At 43.0% G+C, this 23,327-nt stretch overlaps 1 protein-coding gene across 2 annotated transcripts; it reads left to right on the top strand.

Moving 5' to 3' along the window:
• The first annotated feature begins 4,215 nt into the window (after positions 1-4,215).
• Positions 4,216-22,870, top strand: katna1 (katanin p60 (ATPase containing) subunit A 1). 2 transcript variants are annotated; one of them, XM_061704503.1, is made up of 11 exons: positions 4,216-4,313; positions 7,624-7,789; positions 7,862-8,001; positions 9,748-9,943; positions 10,260-10,375; positions 12,061-12,166; positions 12,237-12,395; positions 12,775-12,901; positions 13,039-13,173; positions 18,047-18,173; positions 20,359-22,870. In XM_061704503.1, exons 2-11 carry the CDS (start codon positions 7,628-7,630, stop codon positions 20,555-20,557), a joined length of 1,467 nt encoding a protein of 488 aa, XP_061560487.1. In that variant the 5' UTR covers positions 4,216-4,313; positions 7,624-7,627; the 3' UTR covers positions 20,558-22,870. The 2 variants fall into 2 exon arrangements, with proteins under 2 accessions (XP_061560487.1, XP_061560486.1); XM_061704502.1 differs by having other exon boundaries at positions 7,624-8,001.
• Positions 22,871-23,327: the final 457 nt, after the last annotated feature.

A 23,327-nucleotide genomic window follows, 5' to 3' on the forward strand; every position in this document is an offset into this window, starting at 1 on the left:
CAGAGTTCCAAGGTAAAAACCACTGCTGTCCAAAAAGAACAGCTTACCTTTACAAAAAAAAAAAAAAAAAAGTTTGTCTCACTACATCGGGTGTAAATGTAACAATATTTCAGAAAAAGAACATCATACCAATAAAATAAATAAAAAGAAGGAGGAGGTTTTGGAGAGGCCTTGTCAAATTTCGGGTTTGAATCCCATTGAAATGCAGTGGCATGACCTTGAAAAGGTCGTCGTAATTTTAAAACTCTCCAGTGTTGCTGAATTAAAACAATTCTGCAAGGAAGAGCGCGCCAAAATATCTCCACAGAGATGTGAAAGACTTATTACCAGTTATAGAAAACGCTTGATGTTGCTGCTGAGGTTTCCCCAAACAGTTAGGATTAGCGTACAATTACTTTTCCCCATGTTAACCCTTTTATCCCTGACGCATCGGCGACACGTCAGGGATAACCTAACCTGCTAGATATTGAAAAGTCCAAGTTTTCTGGGAAAAGGGGCAAAAGCACTTATTAAAAAAAAATGACATTTGCTGTCATCAAAATAAGCAAAAAAAAGTCCAGGCAGACATTTTGAGGCTTAGGTGTGAAAGGGGGTCATTAGGGTGAACGAGGCGCAGGTGTGCGTGAAACAGGCGGGGAAGACAAAAACCGGAGCACACACCCATGACACAAACTATTGTCACGCCAACAGCAACAAAAGAACTGAATACATTGCCACAAAAGTTGACGGAAAATCCCACTTGTCCTCATTGGGCTCACAGGTGAGATGCAGCCTATCCCAGCTTAGCCTTTGCGTTGGCTATCTTAACGCCAATGCGAAAACAGAATCAGAATCAGAAGATAGAACTCTTTCAGCGACAGGTACTGGAACACAAGCGGTGGAGCAAAACATGTGGACAGATCGTATCACAATACTCACATGCACAGGTTCTTTGTCAACTGCGAAGAACAACTAATATGACTGCTGAGGAGTCGTGACGTCTCCTATATCGCCACGTGTCGCCGTATGGCTGTATTATGTGTAGCCAAGGCACGCATAACAGACGGAGCAGCATCACGGCCATTGAACCGAAGCGAAAAGTGCGACACAAACACTTGAGTTTTATATTCTACTTGAACTGCATCATTTGTGTACAATTTGAAAGAGTTCTTTTTCCTCGTTGAAATATACATCACGGTACATGTTTTTGTTGTGTCCATTGGCAAAGCTGGAACGGATTCCTACTTTTCTCATTTGTTTACAGGTCGCGCTTTGTCTTTTGTCGTCCTCTTTTCTCACTCCCCTCTCGAAACCTTTTTTTTCTGTTCGACAAAGTAACAAGTTAGAGTTGACCTCCCCTATGTCGCCGTAACTTTCTTTCTACACGGATTTGGGGCTGAACGTAAGATTTGAATGACGAAATGCATGATAACAAAAAAATTCAAAAGCCAAAAGTAAACCATGTTAATCTAGTCGGACGCCAAGGATCAGACCCAGGCTTGCAAAACCACTGCTCATGTCATCGGTTCTATGATGAAAATGCCATTCTTAACGCACGATAATAATCATTATAATAATTGCTACAACAATTATATAGTATAGACAATAGCTACAGTACCGGATTATTATTTTATAGTTTTATCTGTTCAAGAACAATATTGGTATTTTCCACGTTTTCCCAAAAGAATTGCACATTTTCAAGAAGTCGTATAGTTTTGAGAAAAAAAAGCCTTTTTTTTTTCTTTTTTTTTTAAGAATTGGTTCTGAAGGTTCTAACTATGGGGGGAAAAACACATTGGAAAAAAAGTATTTCAAAACATTAATCAGAAAAGAGTCTCTTTTTCCCAGAGAAGAAAATCAGATATTTTTCAGGGGGGAAAGTCATGTTGTTGTTTTTTTTCAAGAATTGTCTTTATCGGAAAGTCTTCAAGGAAAAGGTACATGTATTTTCAAAATAAAAAAAGACTTTTTTTTTTTTTCTTAGAAAAGAAGTGTTTTGAGAAAAGGGTCAATGGATGGATGGATGGAATAGAGTAAGTGTTCAAGATAATGTTGGGACAGTAACATTCATTTAAACTCTGTCCATTTTAAAATTGGATGCGAGTGGACTTCAGTCGTTGAATTAAAATCCACTTGATCTTGTCCCCTTGTAGATGAACCTTTGTACCGTAGAGGTGGGTAGTGACGGGCTACGTTTACTCCATTACATTTACTCATTTAGTTGTCAGAGTACTTGAAATGAGCTGTACTTTTGACTTTTACTTGAGAATTTATGCGAAGAAGGATCGATACTTTTACTCCATTACAATGATTGGCATGCCATTCGCTACTTTTATTTATTCATTTTTGCGTGTGCGCATCTATTTCGAGACTCCATCTTCGACTTTGGCATAGGGTGCCCGTTGCACCGATCAAACAGGATCACTAATCATTTGACTCCAATTCACCAATCAGACGACACAATGCAGTCACATGACACAGTTCCTTTGCGAGTCAATCAAAACAAAAAGACTCATTGGAGGGGGGGGGGGGGGGGGGGGGTGCAGCCTCACAAGTGTGTTTACACACCAAACAAACAACAGCTTTGTCATGCAGCTCTTCCATTGTGACTGCCCAAACTTGGGAATTTCAGCCCACTTCTAACTTGAGAAAACACCTTGCAGTAAGTTGCAGATGTTTTTGCTGTTGTTTTGGCAGTGGATGTGGCAAAATTAGCACACACAATCACTACGTCTGTTCAAGAAACAGCTTCTTCATGAAGTCATTTAGGTGAATTAAGCAAATCATCTTTCTGTAGGGCCTAATGCATGTGTTGTTGGTTTTTTTAGCAGTTAAAAATTGAAATGGTGGCAGGTGTGTGTCGACTCCAATATATATATATATATATATATATATATATATTTTTTTTTTTTTTTTTTTAAATTTGATGTTCATGCTCTGATTTAAAAAAAGGTGACTCACAAGTTTGTCTACTTGAGTAGTTTTTTCATTGAGTACTTTCTTACTCTTACTCAAGTAAATATTTGGATGACTACCTTTTACTTTTACTCGAGTCGTATGATTCTAAAGTAACAGTACTCTTACTTGAGTACAATATTTGGCTACTCTACCCACCTCTGACACGTTGCACGCACGTCGTACAATCACAACAAGGGAACTGGTAAAAAAAAACATCACAACACAGTCAATAATCAGACTATTGCAAAGGAGGTGAAGGGACACTACAGTGGATGAACTGTAAAAAGTCTACACACCCTTGTTCAATGCCACCTTTTTGTGATATCAAAAAAATGAGACCAAGACAAATCATTTCCCCCCGTAAATGTCATCTATAACCTGTAGAACTGAATTGAAAAATGACATATGTTCTCAAGAGGGGAAGTAAAACTAAACACTATAGCTGAGGATGTGGCTGTGTTTACAATTCACCAATCACATTCAAACTCATATTATATAGGAGTCAGAACACACCTCTCAAGAGTCAGCACACAAAATAAAATTCAAACGTTCTAGTCGGCATTTACTGGCATTTTTGTAGTTACATTCCAGAGCACAAGCTCAGGGAGCTTCCACGGCAAGGTGGAGGGAATTATGAACAGTTCGAAATAGCAGTCAGTTTTAGCACAAAAACCATCAGGCTTCTAATAGAAGGCATAAACAATTGGCAGGAAACGCATACTCGAACACCCGGGCTTTATTTGTGATTAATCGGGAATTATGACTAATTATGACAGCATTATGACTATTATTATTATTTATAATATTTTGGTGGGGTCTTATGACAAGGCGGCGCAGTGAACAACTGGTTAGCACATCTACCTCACAGTTCTGAGGACCGGGTTCAAATCCCGGCTTCGCGGTAAGTTAATTGTGAGGATAAGCAGTACAGAACGGATGGTTTTATGACGTTTGAATATCAGTCGCAGTTTATTTTGAAAATCAAGGGCGGAAATCCATCATTTTTGGTCGTCACGTGCTCCAGTCAAGTCGCACATCCGGCTGCAAAACGAGTTTTTCTCCCCTTTTACTTCTAGTTAAGAAGTCCAACTTGTTCGTTGTGTGGAAAATGAATGGCAATAACAGCAGTTAGCCCGACAAACGCTAGCTAGGTGAACCGCTAACTTGACAGTTGCCTCCCCTTCCCTTGTAGCTCCAGGAAAGGGCGCTGTTCTCCACTTCCGTGTACCAATCGCCGCCACGCCCCCCCCCCCCCCCCCCCCCCCCCCCCCACCGGGTGAAAAGTGTTTATCTGTGTCGTCTCCTCTTTGAACGCCGACGGCGGAACTCGTCACGTCAGTCGCTGCCAGAAACTCTGCGTGGGCTCGTTCGAAAAAGTTGAGTTTCGTACCTGTTTCGTTCGATTTCAAGCATTTAAAAAAAAAAAAAAAACTTCGTAGAAAGTTAAGCTAACAACAATGCGACCGAACGCGAAAGACGCCGCAAATTGTCAGCAATTTGAAGTGCGGCTAATGTAGAACGATACATTTGTGGTACATTTTGCTAACAACTGTTTACTGTTGAGTTAGTGAGCGACCGAATCTTGTCTGCCAAAGTTAAGTTGTCAAATGTTACATACCCTGCGTACGTTTAGAACACGAAGACGCGATGCAAATGATAGCTGTGTGCATATATTCCATCAATTAATAGTCTGAATAAGCAATGATCTCCAAAAAAAAAAAAAAGCTTGTCGTCATCAGCACATGTACAGAACCTTGTAACTAAGTGCTATATAATTAAAGTTAGGATCATTCCAGTTTCTCTGAAACACCGATACACTTCGTAAAGTGTTAGACGTGGCAGTTGTGCTTTTTCAAAGTAATGTCATGGACTAGACTCTCTTCTATGGGGAGTTTGGATGTTTTCCCTGTGCTTGTTTGGGTCCCCCCCCATCCTCTGGCCTACTCCCACATTCCTCCCACCTATTCGGTTAATGGAAGACTAGAATTGAAGACTCAATTGGCCCTTGACCAGTCCAGGGCGTCCCCTGCCTTTCTTCTCAAGTCGGATGGGACATACTGCAGCTCACCCGCCACCCGAATGAAATTCTCATTTGAAAACTTTCTGCATCCGACCATAAGATGGCGAGTAGCAGTTTCTGCAATCAGCAGTGCGGACTCTGACCAGAAAGAGGCAGTGGATTGTTAGCCACACACAAAAGGCAGTGATCCCTGCCTTTTGTGTGTTCAGCATAAACTCGATGACACAATTTGGGATACACAGAGGATGAAACAAGCGTTTATGGGACTGAGCCCGTTTCCTTTGAGCAGTGGGGAGAACATGTCATTGTGACTTTGCATATCATTTTAATGGGCTCGTGTGCTTGTTAACGGTAATCAAAGTACTGTTATCAGTATTGTGCCGATACCGGCCTTATTTCAAGGTCTCTGGTCGGGCTGCACGATGATGGCCAGAATAATAATTTAAAAAAAAAAAAAAAAAATAGATTTATTTTGATTGATTGATTGATTGATTGATTTTAAATGAGTTTTGTAATCGCAATTATTAATCACGGTTATTCCTCAAGGTTAGGGAAAACGCTTTATTTTTATTGCACTGCTTTTCAACAAACAACATGTAACATCTTACAGTGCAAAATTATACTTTAAATGAGAATAAATGATAGTAAAAAACAAATCTACCCCAAAAAATACTACTTTACCAACTGAATAAATATGGAATCGCAAATTCCATTGTTCTGCTTGGCCATTGGTCAGTCGTGCACGGTCGACTGCGAAGAACTCGACAGTTGTGATTTCCCGCTCTATTTGCTTCTGCCGTTTTTTTGTTTTTTGTTTTTTTTTACTGGGGTCAGGCCAGCCAAAAAGATAAAGTCAATGCAGCGGCGAAAACAACAAAATAAAGCCTGAACCATACGTTTGCCCCCGGTGGCTGGCTGACTGGGTTGCGGGCACTGGTACAAATAAAGCACTTTTCATATGCACCAGTGCCGCGTTTTAAATGTAAAGAAAATCGCCGACGATCAGGCTCATTTAATCATGGCAGCCAAAATTGCGATCACGATTTAAATTCGATGAATTCTGCAACCTTAGTCTCGGGGTACTCATGCAGGCTGCCGATACGAGCCACCGATACTTAACGCCAAAACATCGGACATCAAGTAAGTCCTCCTCACCGGTATTTGGCGGTGAGGACGACTTCCTTCCTTTACCACCTTCGGGACCAAAAGGTGAGCTGGACCGCTTCTGAGTGTTAATTTCCCATTTTGGTGTTGTTTCGTGGTTAAAAACCAATGGAATAAAATATTAATGCTTGGATTTAAGATAACGAGACCATTTTACCACTTTGCATTGTCCCACGCTCATCCTCTTGAATACCTGTAACGAATGTTTCAAATGTTGTGATTGTTGCGCAACGCTACGATTTTCAATGTGGCATTTGTGTGGCGTGGAGTGAAACATTTCGTCTGGTTCAGTTGACAACGGATTCGACATCAGACATTCAAGTTTGCAGCAATACAAGTCACTCGTGGCGTTCATGTAAAGTTCTTCAAACACGGTACAGACCGCGTTTCATGAATCGGCGTCTGTAGCGCCATTCCGTCACCTGTGGGTGTCGCTGTTGCCTGTTCAAACTCCCAAGCGGCGCGGTACCCAGCAGAGCGGAGGCGCCTTTTGTTGGTCAAATCCTCCGGGCTGGCCGTAAGTTAATTAACTTGGCATCCTGGGGCAAACTCGGTATCTTCGGTCTCCGCTTTGAAGCTCCGGGTGCTCGTAATTCACTTAGCAAATGTCTGTGACTTGCTTCTGTCGATTATGGCTGCTGAGTCATTTAACGTCCGAATGGGAAGTTACGTCTCGCCACTCCGTGGTCGTCTTATCTCGGTGGGAAGAGCGAATCTCGCCGGAGACCGGGGTGCTGGGTGTCATCTTTTCATGGCGTGTCCGCTACAAGGGGGAAGGAAGGACAATGATCCAAAACACACCAGCAAGTCCAACTCTTGAATGCCTGAAGAAAAACTAAATGAAGACTTTGGAATGGCCGAGTCAAAGTCCTGACCTTAATCCTATTGGCATGACTTTAAAAAGGTGGTTCATGCTCAAAATCCCTCCAGTGTGGCTGAATTACAACAATCGTGCAAAGATGAGCGGAGCAAAATTCCTCACTGTAAGAGACTCATTGCAAGTTATCACAAATGCTTGAATGCAGTTGTCGCTGCTTATTAGGTTTAGGGGGCAATTACTTCTTCATGCAGGGCCATGTAGGTTTGGGTATTTTTTTTTTCCCCCCTTAATAATCAAAACCTTCATTTAAAAACTGCAATTTGTGTTTACCTGTTGTCTTTGAGTAATATTTAAATTTCTTTGACGATGGGGAACATTTAAGTGTGATATGCAAAAAAAATAAGAAACCAGGAAGGAGGCAAACACTTTTTCACACCACTGTATCTGTCATTGTGTTCAGTGAAATTTTATGTAGCAAAAGTACTAGTGGTATTGTTATCGGTGAGTACTCGAGTGAATACTCATACTGGTATCGGTCTGATAGAGTGGTATCGAACATCCCTCGTAAAATACACGTGGACGCTTTTTGTTCGCTTGAAAATGATTGTTACAAGTCAATATGAATGAAACTAATCCAGTTCCATCAGTTCATCCTATTTTGACAACCTGTCTGTTTCCACAGCACTATGAGTTTACAAGAGATCTTTGAGAACATGAAGCTGGCCCGTGAATATGCTTTGCTGGGAAACTACAACTCCGCCAGTGTTCTCTACCAAGGCCTGCTAGAACAAATCAAGAAACATGTGTACACAACACGAGACCCTAGTCTTCAACAGAGATGGCAGAGCGTAAATAATAGGATGATTAAAAACAAGAACAATCAGCTCGGACGCTATTATATATCTGGTTTCTTTCTCCAGTTGTGGCAAGAAGTTAGCGAGGAGAGCAGCCAGGTTCAAGACCTCCTGTCGACACTGGAGAGCGTTCAGCTGCACGCCGGAGCTGTTAAACCAATTGAACCAGACGATTTTGAGATGAGGCCTGTGCCCATTGAACCAAGGTAAGGAAGCTCCAGGATCCTTCTTTGTTTTAAAAGTCGACTGGTGGGGGGGGGGGGGGGGGGGGGGGGGCCTTCGAGGCAAATTCTCTGCCGCGGCTAAATACGCAAAACCCCATAGTGGTCAGGCCACTTGGTATGTGAGTGGCTGGCGACCAGTCCAGAGTTAGCTGACATGCGTGTGACCCTAGTAAGGATAAGCGGTCTGGGAAATCTATGGTTGGATGGGTGCAACTAAAAGTACATTTGTTTGGACAAATATGACGATGACAACGGAAACAGGGCGGCACGATGGTGAGTGGTTAGCACGTCTGCCTCACGGTTCTGAGGACCGGGGTTCCAATCCCGGCCACGCCTGTGTGAAGTTTGCATGTTGGTTTTCCTGGTTTTCTCCGGGTACTCCGGTTTCCTCCCACATCCCAAAAACATGCACGGTAGGTTGATTGAAGACTCTAAATTGCCCGTAGGTGTGAATGTGGGTGCGAACGGTTGTTTGTTTATGTGCCCTGCGATTGGCTGGTGACCAGTTCGGGCGAGCGGCGGGGTACACCCTGAAGATCGCTGCGATAGGGTCCATCACGCCCTCGACCCTAGTGAGGATAAGCGGTGAAGAAGATGCATGGATGGATGGACGGACAACGAAAATGGCTGAGAGAATAGAGATTAATAAGAGTTGATATGAAGCTCCAGCAGTTTGCAGTGGTTTTCTTGATAATAACCAAAATAAAATTTAACAATACAATTAAGCTTCTGTATTCTTCAGGCGAAATCCATTTAGCGGGACCAGGTAGGGTTGGGCATCGAGAATCGAGAACCGATTGGAACTGGCACAAACGTTCCGCTTCTCCCGGAATCGTTCAACTAAAAATATTTTGGTTCTCAGTTTCGATGCCTACTGTCCGCCCACCCCGAAGAAGAAGCGGCGAAAACCAACGAAGAAAGCACACGAAGATGTGCTTATGCGCAACGGCGGCGGCGGCGGCGAACAAAACCGGCTGCCTGGTCTCTCCCTTTTGGGTAAGAAGCTCAGTCAGCCGGGAGGGGCTCAGAGTAGAGCTGCTGCTCCTCCACATTGACAGGAGCCAGATGAGGTGGCTGTGGCATCTGGTTAGGATGCCTCCCTGGTGAGGTGTTCCGGGTACGACCCTGGGGATCACCCAGGACACGCTGGAGAGACTATGTGGCCTCAGAACGCCTCGGCATGACCTCGGAAGAGCTGGATGAAGTGGCTGGGGAGAGGGAAGTCCGGGCATCCCTGCTAAAAAGCTACTGCCCCCGCGACCCGCCCTTGGATAAGCAGAAGAAAATGGATGGATATGGATGGATAATTATTAGCAAACACATTGCTCATTTTTTATTGACATTGTGACAGTTCAAATTTACTTGGGCAAATATGCTATTCAGCAGACGATATGATAAAACGAGGTGGGAAAGAGGTCTTTTATAAAAAAATTTTAAAAGAAGGCGTCAATATGCGTATGAGTCTTGGCTTTTGTGACAGCACACACCATCATCATCTGGTTGAAGCAAATTTGTAAAAGTGCTTTGACTCGCTTTTTAAGGTAAAAATGGAAACGGCTATCAATGTTAATGAAATAAGATCAATACATCTTGCTTCAAATCTCCCAGCTTGCTGAAGCCTTTCATTACAGTAATAATGAGCTGACTGAATTGAAATATATCTCGAGAGTAACATTTCCTCCTTTTTTTTTTTTTTTCTCTCCCCCCCCCCTCCCCGGTCATCCGCAGGCATTCCCCATGTCCTGTCAGGAGGCCTACAAACCCGTATAAAGACACCAAGCCAATCAACAACCGCCTCAGCGTGGCCGTGAATGCCCAGCAAAGGCATTCATCTCGTGGGGCCAACGGGGGCAGACACAAACCCGCTAAGGGCAAAACAAAAGAAACGAACGACGCATCTGCTGGCAAAGCAAAGGAAGATAAGGTGAAGCTTTTATTCTTCTACCCCGGCTCCAAATTAGCTATCAAACATCTGCAATCACTTTCTCATTTAAGGTGATATTTTCTTAGTATTTGGAATGAGCAATTGTCATGATTATAATTCTTAAAGCATTAATTTAACCTTTTTTTCCATTTAAAGTGACTGTCTCTTGATTGTGTTAATTGCACGGTTACTAGACTGTAATTCTTCCATTCTGCTTCGCAGAGCGCTGAGCACCCCTAAAAGTTCAGACCAAACAATCGTTCGCACTCTCGGTTAAGGCGCCATAAATACAGTTTTGTGTTGGTTTGTTTCCCAGAGCAAAGGAGATGGCCAGGAAAAAGAATTGAAAAAGTTTGATGGGACAGGATATGACAAAGACCTTGTGGAAGCCCTGGAGAGAGATATCATATCTCAGAATCCAAACGTTAAATGGTATGTGTCCGTCCGTTTTTGTCTTTGTTTCTGGAGATTCATGTGTTGTAAATAATGCGCTCCAGAGTTGCTGACCTAAATGTAAGAGGGTGCGTGCCAATGTGTACGACCGACAGCCACACAAAAGACGTGACCCCTAAAAAGTAATAAAAGGAATACAAATTGTAAAGGCAGAATCGCAGACACTGTGACTAGATAGTGCAGGAATAACGGAAGTGTCGTTACAGCATATACGTACTATGGTTAAAGGTCCATGCCATTAAAATACAAATGTTTCTGTTTTATGAGTCTGAGACATGGTTCAAGTTTGACATCTATGCGATTTGTCGATTTAAATATAAAAGAGCTCCTCGATGGTGAGGCTTGAAAATGGATGTGCACCAGCTGGATCGTGAACACAGCAGAACTTTTAGTGAAATAGTTCATCTTCTGTTTTCGTCATTCATTGATTATTTTAGCTTGAATATACATATCTTGTAGAGTGTGTGTTGTATTTAATGACTTAATTACACTGGCTCATCGTTACTATACGCCTAACTTACCACGGATTTCTAGGATTTGTGTATTAATTAGCTTGTCATTTTGTGAAAGGCATTTGGGCTGATAAAGAAAATACAAACGTTCTGTTGGTTCAGCACTGTTTTTGCATTCAACATAAAGCATAATACAATTAACACACACATTTACGAGTCACTCTGAAAATGCGCTGTGCGCGGAGGGGGTAATGGGGATTGACCAATCCCAATCATTTTTGCATCTGTAACGTGTAACAGATGATTATATTTGACTGTAATGTAATCCCACTCAGGATATAAAGCATTAAGTGGACATTTGTGGTGGTAGTGGTAATTTAGCCACAGAGACGGTTTATTTGTGACACGTCAGTGACGTGACGTCATCTTTAGTCGATGTCCCCATGAAATGATGTCATCGAAGAACGCTTGTCTTATTTCCCCCAAAGATTCCTCCCTCCTCCTGCATCGCTCCTCTGTCAATATTGTCACTCCTCATGGAATATCTGGTGGGAGGAGCTAGCATGTAACCACAGGAGCTGGGAGCTAGAACCTAGGAAGTTCCAAATATAGAAATGAGATGCACCCATACAAATAGTCTATAAAGTAAGTATACAGGGGGTATAAGTATAAGTATAAGTATACTCCTTCTCTCCGACCAGCCTCTCAAAATATCCTCGTCTTTTATTTTCACCCACGTCCCCTGTCAGCCCGCGTTCCCTATTAGTGGGCCGACATTCCACCACTTGGTGAGTTCTGCTTCACAATGATAGTAAGACCCCACATAGAAGGATCCACACGTGACGTCGCTAAGAACGCTGGGCGGCCACAAGATGCCGTGATATCACCAGGTGCCGATCAGAGCGAAGCTGATTTCCATATTTTAAATTTAGAGCAAGAGCCGATCAAATCAGAGCAAAAATGTACATATTGAATAACAATGAGAAAGCAGAGCCGCTCAATTGCTAGGCGTGAAAAAATAACTACAATAGTTTGAAAAAGCGCATTCTGAGCATTTTCAACCCAAATTATCTTGGCAAACCCAATAAAAGGACTTCAAAGATTCTGGGGGGGGGGGGGGGGGGGGAATGATGGCATGGGACCTTTTAATGATAAAATGTTGCACTCCAGACTATCTGGCGAAATTTGATCCATCGTAATCTTGTTTCGAAGGGACGACATTGCAGACCTCGGTGATGCAAAAAAACTCCTGAAAGAAGCGGTTGTGTTGCCAATGTGGATGCCAGCCTTTTTCAAAGGCATACGGAGGCCATGGAAGGTGCTTATCTGGATTAAAATATGTGTGTATGGCATGCCACTGACAGCAGCCCATGAAACTCTCACCTCAGGGAGTGCTCATGGTGGGACCTCCCGGCACAGGGAAAACACTTTTAGCAAAGGCGGTTGCAACTGAATGCAGGACTACTTTCTTCAACGTCTCCTCATCAACACTGACCTCTAAATACAGAGGAGAGTCTGAAAAGTTAGTGCGCCTGCTCTTTGAGATGGTAAGACTTTGGTGTCACCGTCAATGTTTTTCAATTCAGGAGGTGTAAATGGGGGTTGGGCATCGAGAACCGATTGGAACCGGGACTAACATTCCAGTTCTCCCGGAATCGTTCAAATTGAATCATTTCATAATTCAGTTCAAATTGAATCATGTTCATAATTTGGGCACCCTTTATTTAAACCATGCAAGCCTTTTTGACCCAGCCCCCTAAAAGAATCTGAGTCAACAATCGTTTGGAACCGGAATCGAAATGAGGAACCGGAATCCCGACCAGATTCGCTCAAATTCAAATGATGCCCAACCCTAGCTGTAATATATGTGAAATCCAGTGTGAACAATTGGACACATCGTGGTTGTCTCGCATTGTCCTTGTTCAGGCCCGATTTTATGCTCCCACTACGATCTTCATCGATGAAATCGACTCCATGTGCAGTCGCAGAGGTACCTCTGAGGAACATGAGGCCAGTCGAAGAGTCAAGGCAGAACTGCTGGTGCAGATGGACGGTAGATCAACAAGATTCTCTCAATTACAGCTAGAAATGATTTAACAGGTTTTTATTTTTTTCATGGGCGTAGAATATTTCTATTGTGAGCCCAGACACTGTCGGCAAAAACCCATTTCTGTTGTTTCTAATGGGTAGGTGTTGGTGGAGCATTGGAAAATGATGACCCCTCAAAGATGGTGATGGTGCTGGCTGCCACCAACTTCCCGTGGGACATTGATGAGGCTCTGAGAAGACGTTTAGAGAAAAGGATTTACATTCCCCTGCCCTCAGGTACAGCTCCTGTTCGTCGATCTCATTGGCCTAATGGTCCTTAAATTTGCCTACGTTCAGGAGTGTCAAACTAATTTCCATTGCAGGCAACATTGTAGTGGTACTTTTCCTCAGAGGTCCATTATAACTGTTACAATGCATAAATGTATCATCACTTCAATATATTATATACACAATTCGCCCTGCATTTGTTTGTTCTGTACATTTTAAAAACAAATTGAATTGAAGTTACAAAATCATGGAAAATGGTGGAAAGCAAATGTTTAAGTATACAGCTATTGCTCAGTTTATGTTAAAGTAGAAGTAAACCCACATATTTGTTTTTGCAAGAATACGTTGCATGTGCCACCACGAATCAGAACACGGTTTTCTGGTTAAGATTGGGTTTGTGGAACAAGAATTAAACCTAATAATCCATCAATCTCCGACAAACTCAGGTTGTGACCATTTTTAGGCAATATTACCCCCCCCCCTGCCGGCGACTGAAATTAACATCACACCTACCCCCGCAATGCTTCTGTATGTCGCGTGACCAAAGCCAGAAAACAGGCTCGCAGACTCTGGATGCTGCGGGTTGCTGACATGATAGTTGTATGTGATGTACGCAACCATCGTGGGGAAATTGTCACACCTACCCTATCACTAGGGCTGTGTGATTATGGGAAAAAAAAAAAAATATATATATATATATATATATATATATATATATATATATTAGTTTGAGTGATATTGAAATCACAATTAATAAACACGATTAGTCATTGATTTTATGCTTCCGATTCTGGTACCGATAAACCGTGAGTGAAGTCTCCCGAATCAATGCCGACACGATCCTATAGATTAGCTGTAAATATTTAAATGTATTTATGGTGAGTTTATTGGGTGTATGATCTGACATGTTTGGGTTTGCATCACAGTTCTTGCACACTCGCAGAATGTGAAAGGGCGAGGCAACGCTCCACTCAGGCTCTCCTGTTCCTGTTAAACAACCTGGTCAAAAACTCCACAGCCGCCTCTCCTAGATGCTTCCAATCCTCCACAGGAATGTCATCAGGACCAACTGCCTTTCCATTTTGCATCCTCTTTAATGCCTTTCTAACTTCCCCCTTACGAATCATTGCCACTTCCTGGTCCACCACACTCTCGCTTCTCTCTCATTTTCCTCATTCATCAACTCCTCAAAGTATTCTTTCCATCTATCCAGCACACTGCTGGCACCAGTCAACACATTTCCATCTCTATCCTTAATCACCCTAACCTGCTGCACATCCTTCCCATCTCTATCCCTCTGTCTGGCCAGCCTGCATAAATCCTTTTCTCCTTCTTTAGTGTCCAACCTGCCATACGTGCCTCTTGTTTGTCCTTTGCCACCTCTACCTCTGCCCTGTGTCGCATCACAATGTATTCCGTTCGCCTCTCCTCGGTCCTCTCCGTGTCCCACTTCTTCTTCGCTAACCTTTTTCCCTGTATGATTTCCTGTACTGTGAGGTTCCACCACCAAGTCTCCTTCTCTCCTTCTCTGCCAGAAGATACACCAAGTACTCTGCTGCCTGCCTCTCTGATCACCTTGGCTGCAGTGGTCCAGTCTTCTGGAAGCTCCTTTTGTCTACCGAGAGCCTGTCTCAGCTCTTCCCGAAAAGCTGCACAACACTCGTCCCGTCTCAGCTTCCACCACACGGTTCTCTGCTCTGCCTTTGTCTTCCTCATCTTCCTCCCCACCACCAGAGTCCTCTTACACACCACCATCCTATGCCGTCTCGCCACACTCTCCCCTACCGCCACCTTACAGTCGGTAACCTCCTTCACATGACATCGTCTGCACAAGATGTAATCCACCTGCGTGCTTCTACCTCCCTTCTTCTGGGTCACCCTATGTTCCTGTCTCTTCTGGAAAAAAGTGTTCACTACAGCCATTTGCATCCTTGTTGCAAAGTCTACCACCATCTATCTGCCCCTCCAAGTTCCTCTCCTGGATGCCGTACTTACCCATCACTTCTTCATCACCCCTATTTCCTTCACCAAAATGTCCATTACAATCTGCACCAATCATGACTCTCTCTCTCTCTGTCTCTCTCTGTCTGTCTGTCTGGAATGCTCAGAACTACTTCCTCTATCTCCTTCCAGAATTTCTCTTTCACCTCTAGGTCACATCCTACCTGTGGGGCATAGCCACTAATCACATGACACATAACACCCTCAATTTCAAATTTCAGCCTCATCACTCGATCTGATACTCGTTTCACCTCCAAGACATTCTTAGCCAACTCTTCTTTGAAAATCACCCCGACTCCATTTCTCTTCCCATCTCCACCATGGTAAAATTATTTAAACCCTGCCCCTAAACTTCTCACCTTACTGCCTTTCCACCTGGTCTCCTGGACACACAATATATCAACCTTTCTCCTCATCATCATGTCAACCGACTCCCGAGATTTTCCTGTCATAGTCCCCACATTCAGTTCTAGGCTCTGTGCTTTCCTCTTCTCTTTCTGCCAAAGAACCCACTTTTCCACCTTCTTCTTCTTCGAGTTCGACCCACATTAGCTCCGGTGGCGTACGTTGTTAACCCGGGCAACAACCGATCCGGTATGGAATTCTTTGGATGAACGCTCATATTTGTTTGGCAAAGTTTTAAGCCGGATGCCCTTCCTGACGCAACCCTCTGCATTTATCCGGGCTTGGGTAGCAGACTAGACTATCGATACAAAATCTGCCAGGAATCCTGAGATACGGCGGTTGTAGGGCTGCGGACTGCATATCGCGAGGCTAGGAATTGGTTGCCTGGGGCTTTGTGGTTATCATCTCGTAAAACAAGCGCGTCGTTTATGTTTAGGTCTCGTTTATAATCAAACACAGCAGTGCTGGATACTAGCAACCCTACTAGTTTAACTACAGTTCTCCGTAGCGTCATTATTTCAACATCAAATGGCTTTGAAGTAGTTAAGCTACTTTCGTGGTTACAGAGATAGCAAAGTAGCGTTCCCCAGGAGTTGTAAATATTGAATGTGACATCACCTGACCTACCTTATCTCAAGTCCACCGTCGACACCAGGGCCGGCGGCGAAATGTGCGCCCCAGATTGTAATCATGCAAACAATGTGGCAACGAGAGTCGCATTTCGGCAATTTCCTTGGGCTGTAACTAAGCAAACTCATGCGTCTTCTCGAGTCCTCGCAGTCCACTTATACGTTCGAGTTGGTACTGTGCGACCCCAAAAAGAAACCTCCGAGAGGATACACGGGGCCAGGTATGTCCCGAAACTGACGCAACAATCGCCAGTTGAACTAAGCTAGTCATCGCGACTGAAAAGTTCAAAGTCAGTCAGCACTCGGCAACAAGCAGCCAAAAAAAAAAAGCAGTGGCGTTCCTAGCTTGAATGGAGAGCGAGATTGTAATTGTTCAGCCCGTAAAGATATCGTTTTTTAAATCAAATTGCTACCTGTGTATCTAGCTCTGTATCAAATCGGCCTCGTGCCAGAGAATCCCAACCCTAATTTATACATCGTATTTCATCTCAATTCATTGTATAGTGATGATAAAAAGGGATTGTTTTATTCTTATATTATGTCATATGCATATGATACAGTATATCATAAATATGATATTCATATAATACTATTTTCATTTTATATGACTATAAAAGCATCGTATTATATGACCAGTTTGATATAAAATAAAATCATAGACAATGTAAATAAGTCGGGGGTCCCCGGTCCAGCCTTCCATCAGTTTGGGGGGGGCCTCGGCCTGGAAATTGTTGAAGGCCCTTGATATAAACCATAAAAAAAATGTATATCTGTTATCGGTATCAGCTTGCTGAAGCAGCAAGTCATCGGTTGTCTGTATCGGTGGAAACAAACTGTTGGTGTGCATCCCTCAAAAGAACAAATCCATTTAGCAAGCAACATGAAGGAGACACACTTTATGCACTTAAATGGGGACGCAAGAACTGATGTAGCTGCCGGATTTGGCCCCGAGGCTTTAATTTTGACACCCGTGCCTGACAGGTTGATAATAGAGAGCAATGTCAAACAATATTACAGTGCGCCAAACACTTAACTGCTTAATGTGGGACCAGAGCTGGATTATCATTCCAGCCCCCCCCCCCCCCAACACGAAACTAGCTTCCTCAGCTCCACATTCCTGTCATTCTGCCTCTCACTCTAGTCAACCTTCTGTACAGTTCTTTTGTATTTCCCTCTGAGACCCAGTAAACAACCTGTAATCCTGATGGAATTACTAGTCCTTAGGGGCACAGTCAGGCATTTATTTAAGGATGCCCTTCAGTAAGTCACCAAATAGACACTTTTCATGATGCAATATCATGATATACCACTGCAAGCGTGAAAATAAACGTATCGCTAAATTAAAAACAGAAAGAGGCAGGGCATTGTCGATGGTTCTAGTGTACCTAATAAAGTGACCTGTGAGTCTCTGTGGTCTCAATAAGATATTTGCACGAAATAGAACGTTACACAACTCGTGGATTCTCTGGCGCTCTCTGTTTCTGTTCTGGGTTGTGTAGTATTTGTTTTTGTGCATTATCTTATCTGTTAGCTTCAGGTGGTTCCTCATGCCTGTGTAAATTGACTTATCCTCCCACACTTTGCCAGTGGCGTAAAGAGAAAATAGGCCAATATGGAGGGTTGCCAAATCCTGTAGCAACACCCCAGCATTGCAAACTAATATTATCATTATTTAATCTGCAATGACTTGTCCTGCTGTTTTGAATAACAACAACAGAAATGTTCTGTCATTTGTGTTGTTGTCATTTCCACTTCACATGTACTGTCAAAACCACATGGAGCTTTACAAAACCTATTCGTAACAACACTTTGTGGTGATACTGTGTGCCCTAACATTGTGTCTTCAGCAAAAGGACGGGTGGAGCTGCTCCGGATTAGCCTGAAGGAGTTGGAGCTGGCCAATGATGTGGATTTAGACAAGATCGCTGAGCAGATGGAAGGTTATTCAGGAGCTGACATCACAAACGTGTGCAGGTCAGACTAAAATTGGTCACATTCTACATTATGTAGAGGTTCTGAGATGTTGTTTATTTTCTTCACAAATTCTCTGTTGATTAATACAGGACAGCTATTTCTCAATATTTTACCACATGGTGTAACGATTCATTATTGGTGTAACGATTCATCCATTATATCAATGTATTGATTTATAGTCCTATGATCCAACTGCATCGATGTCTGCTCGGCAAGTTAGCCTTTCAGGCGAAAGTATATTGATTTTAATCGTTTTAAAAGATCATCAGTCAATTGTATCGATACTAGAAAAAACCCCATTGGTTCTTCACACAGCAGACTTTATATGGATGGATGGATGTGTGTGTGTGTTTTTTTTTTTTTTAGCACTTTTAATGATAAAGACGTCAAGCATTACTCGATGACGTTTTCCTGTCTGTGACATCGCGGGGGATCATACGAGTATCAAATAGTTACTTTTCTGACGCTATTGAGTTGGCCAGTCTGAGAAGAAAACCACATTTCCCATGAGCTGCGCGGGGCCTTTGGGAGCTGCGCAATGCAGGAAAGGAGCACAGCAAAGGGCAAAACAAATACAAACGTCTTGCGAAGCTTAAATCGGAAGTGTGGACGCATTTGGGTTTTGCAGTTATCAAAAACGATCGAGGAGGAAATATAACGGACGTGCGAAAATACAGTTTGCTGACAGCTGTTGTCTACAAGTTGGGGAACATCAGCCATTTACAAAAGCATGACACACATTCTGCCAGGGTATGTGAACTTATGAGCACAACTGTACATAGGTGCAGTCATACTTACCCCTGTCACATTGAACTGGAAGTGTAGGCTACACCTTTTTCATAACCACAAGTTGGCGGTGGCATATTGGAATGCAAGTGTACACTTTTCTCATAACTGCTAGGTGGCGATGGCATATTGGAATCAAAGTGTACAGCTTTTTCGTAACCTCTAAATGGTGGCATACAGTTCTAAAATCTGCAAGTCTTTTCCGTGTTCCCTTATACCCATGTATAATGCGCACTATTGACTTTTGACAATTGAAAAAATGCGCATTATACACGGCGGTAAATTACGGCAATTACAGTTCCTGGATTTCTTTAGATCTCTGATCTTTTCACTTTGTCACGCAGGTTCAATTTAAGTGATTTCTTGATTGAGAAGAGGTGTGGCAGTATCAGGCCTGGGTGTGGCTAGAGATATTGAACTCTGGTATGAGAAAACATAATTAAGTTACATTTTAAAGGTGGTGCAATCATGTTTTCACACAGGGCCATGAAGGTTTGCATTTTCTTTCTCCTGTAATAAAAACCTTAATTTAAAAACTGCATTTTGTGTTTGTTGTCTTTGCCGAATATTTAAATTTGTTTGGTGATGGAAACTTTTAAGTGTGACAAACATGCAAAAAAAAAAAAAGAAATCAAGGAGGTGGGCAAACACTTTTTCACACCCATTGTGTGGTTCTAACCTTCATGGGGCATGCAGCCGACTCCCTTTTGCTATACAGCAGATAAGATGGTCCCTCAAAATCCCCCACTACAAGTCAGGGGCGGTCCTCTCTTCAATGGCACCCTGTGCAAGACCCCTCGATGCCCCCCCCCCCCCCCACCCTATCATCGTCCTACTCATCATTGCTAATGACATTGTGTAGGCTGGCACAACCACGGTCTTCCCCTTCTGCTATAAATTGCAAATAAATAACATGACAATTTCCTCATGGGTTTATGAAATAAGTATCTATAATTAACTACGTCCATCTATAATTACATATGTGGATGCAAGGTATGAAATAATTTGCAATTTGTCTCAATTAATGTCTATTTCTACTCGTATGTGTACAGGCTGTTTACCAGCTGTGAACTGCCTCAGACTAATACAGGAAAATGTAAAGCACGTGCAAAAAGACCTAAAAGGAAAAGAAGCAGTTATTAGGTCAATAAAGAAAGTTGTATTCCTTCTTTTGTCCAGAAAATAAGTAGCCAATCTGACATGTGTCTACAAGCAGACATAAGTTCATCCATTGAGGTCGGTGTGTCATGAAATAAATGAGGGCCAAGCGCCAACCTCTGGTGCCAATTTGAGAACCGGGCCAGAATTTGTATGCGCGCCCCTGGTTATAATTGAAACCAATGGGTTGCTGCAAAGTGTTGGGGAATAAAAGCATTGTTTATTTTTTTTATGGCTGCAGGGACGCCTCCCTGATGGCCATGAGGCGAAGAATCGAAGGGCTCACACCAGAGGAGATACGCAACATCTCCCGGGATGAGATGCACATGCCCACCACCATGGAGGACTTTGAGGCAGCGCTGAGGAAAGTTTCCAAATCTGTGTCGGCAGCAGACCTCGAGAAGTATGAAAAGTGGATTGAGGAGTTTGGGTCCTGTTGAAGGGTTGAGACTCGGCCGGGTGATATGAGTTGTTGTTCATATCTTCCTGGGGATAACAGAGAGAGGTGGTTGTTTGTTTTGTAAATGTGTTAATAAGATTTCACATAATCATCTGTAGTTTTTAAATATGAGAGGGTTTTTTTGTTTTTTTGCAACACACACACACACACACACATTTGTTTTTGTGCCTTTACATATGCCTTGGATCATTGTGTGACAATATTATATAAGCGCAACACCAAAAGGTCATCTCTCGACACTTCTTTTGTATGGAATTGTGTGTTTCTTGCACATTCTAGAAGAAGTAGAATTCTATAAATAAAATGGTATTTTTGAAAGAAAACTGTCACGCGATGTTGAAATATCTAATTCCCTTTTGAAATGTGTGCAAAAGCTTTACATTGTGTTCAAAATACAATTTCACAGGGCTTCTCCACTTCCCATGGGCCTACTATCCGTGGGAGGGCCCAAGTGGGTCGAGAGCCGGGGACCCCCGGCTACAGAAACTGGCTCTAGAGACGTGGAATGTCAGCTCTCTGGCAGCGAAGGAGCCCAAGCTGGTGTGCGATGTTGACAAGTTACGACTCACCTCCCCACACACTTTGGGCTTCGGTCCCGGTCCTCTTGAGAGGGGTTGGTTTAAAAGCTCCTCGATGGCAGTGCCCCAGGGGGGAATGAGAGCCGCCCCAAATCTGAGGCCATTGTCCTCAGGTTGAAAAGGGTGGATTGCCCTCTCCGGGTCAGGGAGGAAATCCTGCCCCAAGTGGAGGAGTTGAAGTATCTCGGGGTCTTGTTCGCGAGTGAGGGAAGAATGGACCGGAAGACTAACAGGCAAATCGGTGCAACGTCTGCAGTGATGCGGACTGTGTATTGGTCTGTCATGGTGAAGCGGGAGCGGAGGTGAAGCTCTCGATCTACCTGTCGATTTATATTCCTTCCCTCATCTATGGTCACGAGATCACAGATACAAGGGGCCGAAATGAGTTACCTCCACGGGGTGTCTGGCCTCTCCCTTCGAGATGGGGTGACGAGCTCGGGATGGCCCAGGACACGCTGGAGAGACTACATCTCTTGGCTGGCCTGGGAACGCCTTCTGGACGAATTGGCTGGGGAGAGGGAAGTCTGAGCTTCCCTGGTTAAACCGCTGCCACCACGACCTGACCTCCGATTAGCGGTGGAAAATGGATGGGGCTTCTCCAGCAAATTTGAGGAATGATCTCGCTGAAATGCACCTTACGTTACCCTACTGCAGTGCTTCTCAATTGTTTTCTGTTACGACCCCCTCAGGAAGAGGAGGAAAAAAATTTGCGGCAGCCCCCGCGAGTACGCCTCTGTATGACATTCTATGTAAAGGATAATCTAATCTAATCCTTATAAACATTGGAGAAAGTACAAAAGAAAGATATAGACTGCCATCTACTGCAGTGGATGTGCAATTACACTTCATTCTCATACAGCAAATCATGTTCTTCAGGGTCTCACATGCCCCCCCCCCCCGGCGACCCCACTATTTGAGAAGCACTGCCCTACTGTATGTACTGTATAGACCAGCGATTCTCAAAAAGTGGGTCGCGAACAGTTACGGAAAGAAAAATGAAATGTATTTCTCCTTGTTTTTTCGGTACAGTACAGAGGCGTACTAGGTTCCCACACGGAAATTCGTAGTAAAGTGACACAAAGGTTACTTCCTTGGGCTCAAGAGGCCACTAGTTTACTCTGTAAACAAATACTGTTCAGCTCAGCCCTTGACTGGCAGACTTCATGCCGAGCAATATGCCTTTGGCGGTACAGCAAATGCATTTGAAATTAAAATATACTGTGCATGTTTTCGGAGGCTATTTTTAAACCCAAATCTTTATTGTTCTTAACTTCTCGGAAAGTGGGTCACGACTTTGCAACAATAGGAAAATGCAGGTCCCAGGGTGACGACAGTTGCGAAACACTATCGGCAAATGTTTTGAGACACCCTAATGGAGGGTTAGCTCGATACATTAGAACATAGGTGTCGAACTCGAGGCCTGGGGGCCACGTCATTTCATTACCCAAATTGTCATAATAATAAACAATATATATTGATATTGCATTTTTTTTGTTACCAAACCATTCTTCTACAGTAACACATACTGTTATCGTTGTCTTCTGATTTCAAAACTAGTTGTCCCTCAATTTGTTGTGTAATGGTAATCTGTTTTGGTTATTAAATATTTATATGGTTTCACTGTTCTAACGGCCCTCTGAGGGAAATCATAACTGCAACTACATTTAAAAAAAAAAACGTAATCTAAATGTGTAAAATGAAAATGGAATACAATGATTTTAAAATATTTCTCAACCGATATTCAATTGAATACACTACAAAGACTGTATTTAATGTTCAAACTGATGAATGTTATTTTTTTGTTGTTGCTTTGTTTTGCTTGCTCGTTTGTTTTATGCAAATATTGTCTCAATTTGACTTTGATGCCAGCACCACATTCCAAAATGTGGAACAGGGGCAACAAATGACTGGGAAAGTTAAGGAATGCTTAAAAAAAAATAAACCACGTTTGGAACATTTCGCAGGTCAACAGGTTAATTGGTAACACGTGAGTGTCATGATTCGCTATCAAAAGAGCATCCCTAAAAGGCTCAGTTGTTCACAAGCGAGGATGGGCCAAGCCTTGCCACTTTGTCAAGAACTGCGTGAGCCAATATGCTCTCTTCTCATTTCTCAACGTACAATTTCAAGGAGAGTAGGGATTTTATCTACGGTCCACAATGTCATCAAAAG

This window comes from Phycodurus eques, chromosome 18 (assembly GCF_024500275.1).
Source record: "Phycodurus eques isolate BA_2022a chromosome 18, UOR_Pequ_1.1, whole genome shotgun sequence".
In the NCBI taxonomy this organism is placed as follows: domain Eukaryota; kingdom Metazoa; phylum Chordata; class Actinopteri; order Syngnathiformes; family Syngnathidae; genus Phycodurus; species Phycodurus eques.

Coding starts and splice junctions, on each gene's coding strand:
- katna1 (XM_061704502.1), top strand. CDS start 7,628: ATGAGTTTACAAGAGATCTTTGAGAACATGAAGCTGGCCCGTGAATAT. Junction 9,944..10,259: donor GCAAAGCAAAGGAAGATAAG/GTGAAGCTTTTA, acceptor TTTGTTTCCCAG/AGCAAAGGAGATGGCCAGGA. Junction 12,902..13,038: donor ACTGCTGGTGCAGATGGACG/GTAGATCAACAA, acceptor TCTAATGGGTAG/GTGTTGGTGGAGCATTGGAA.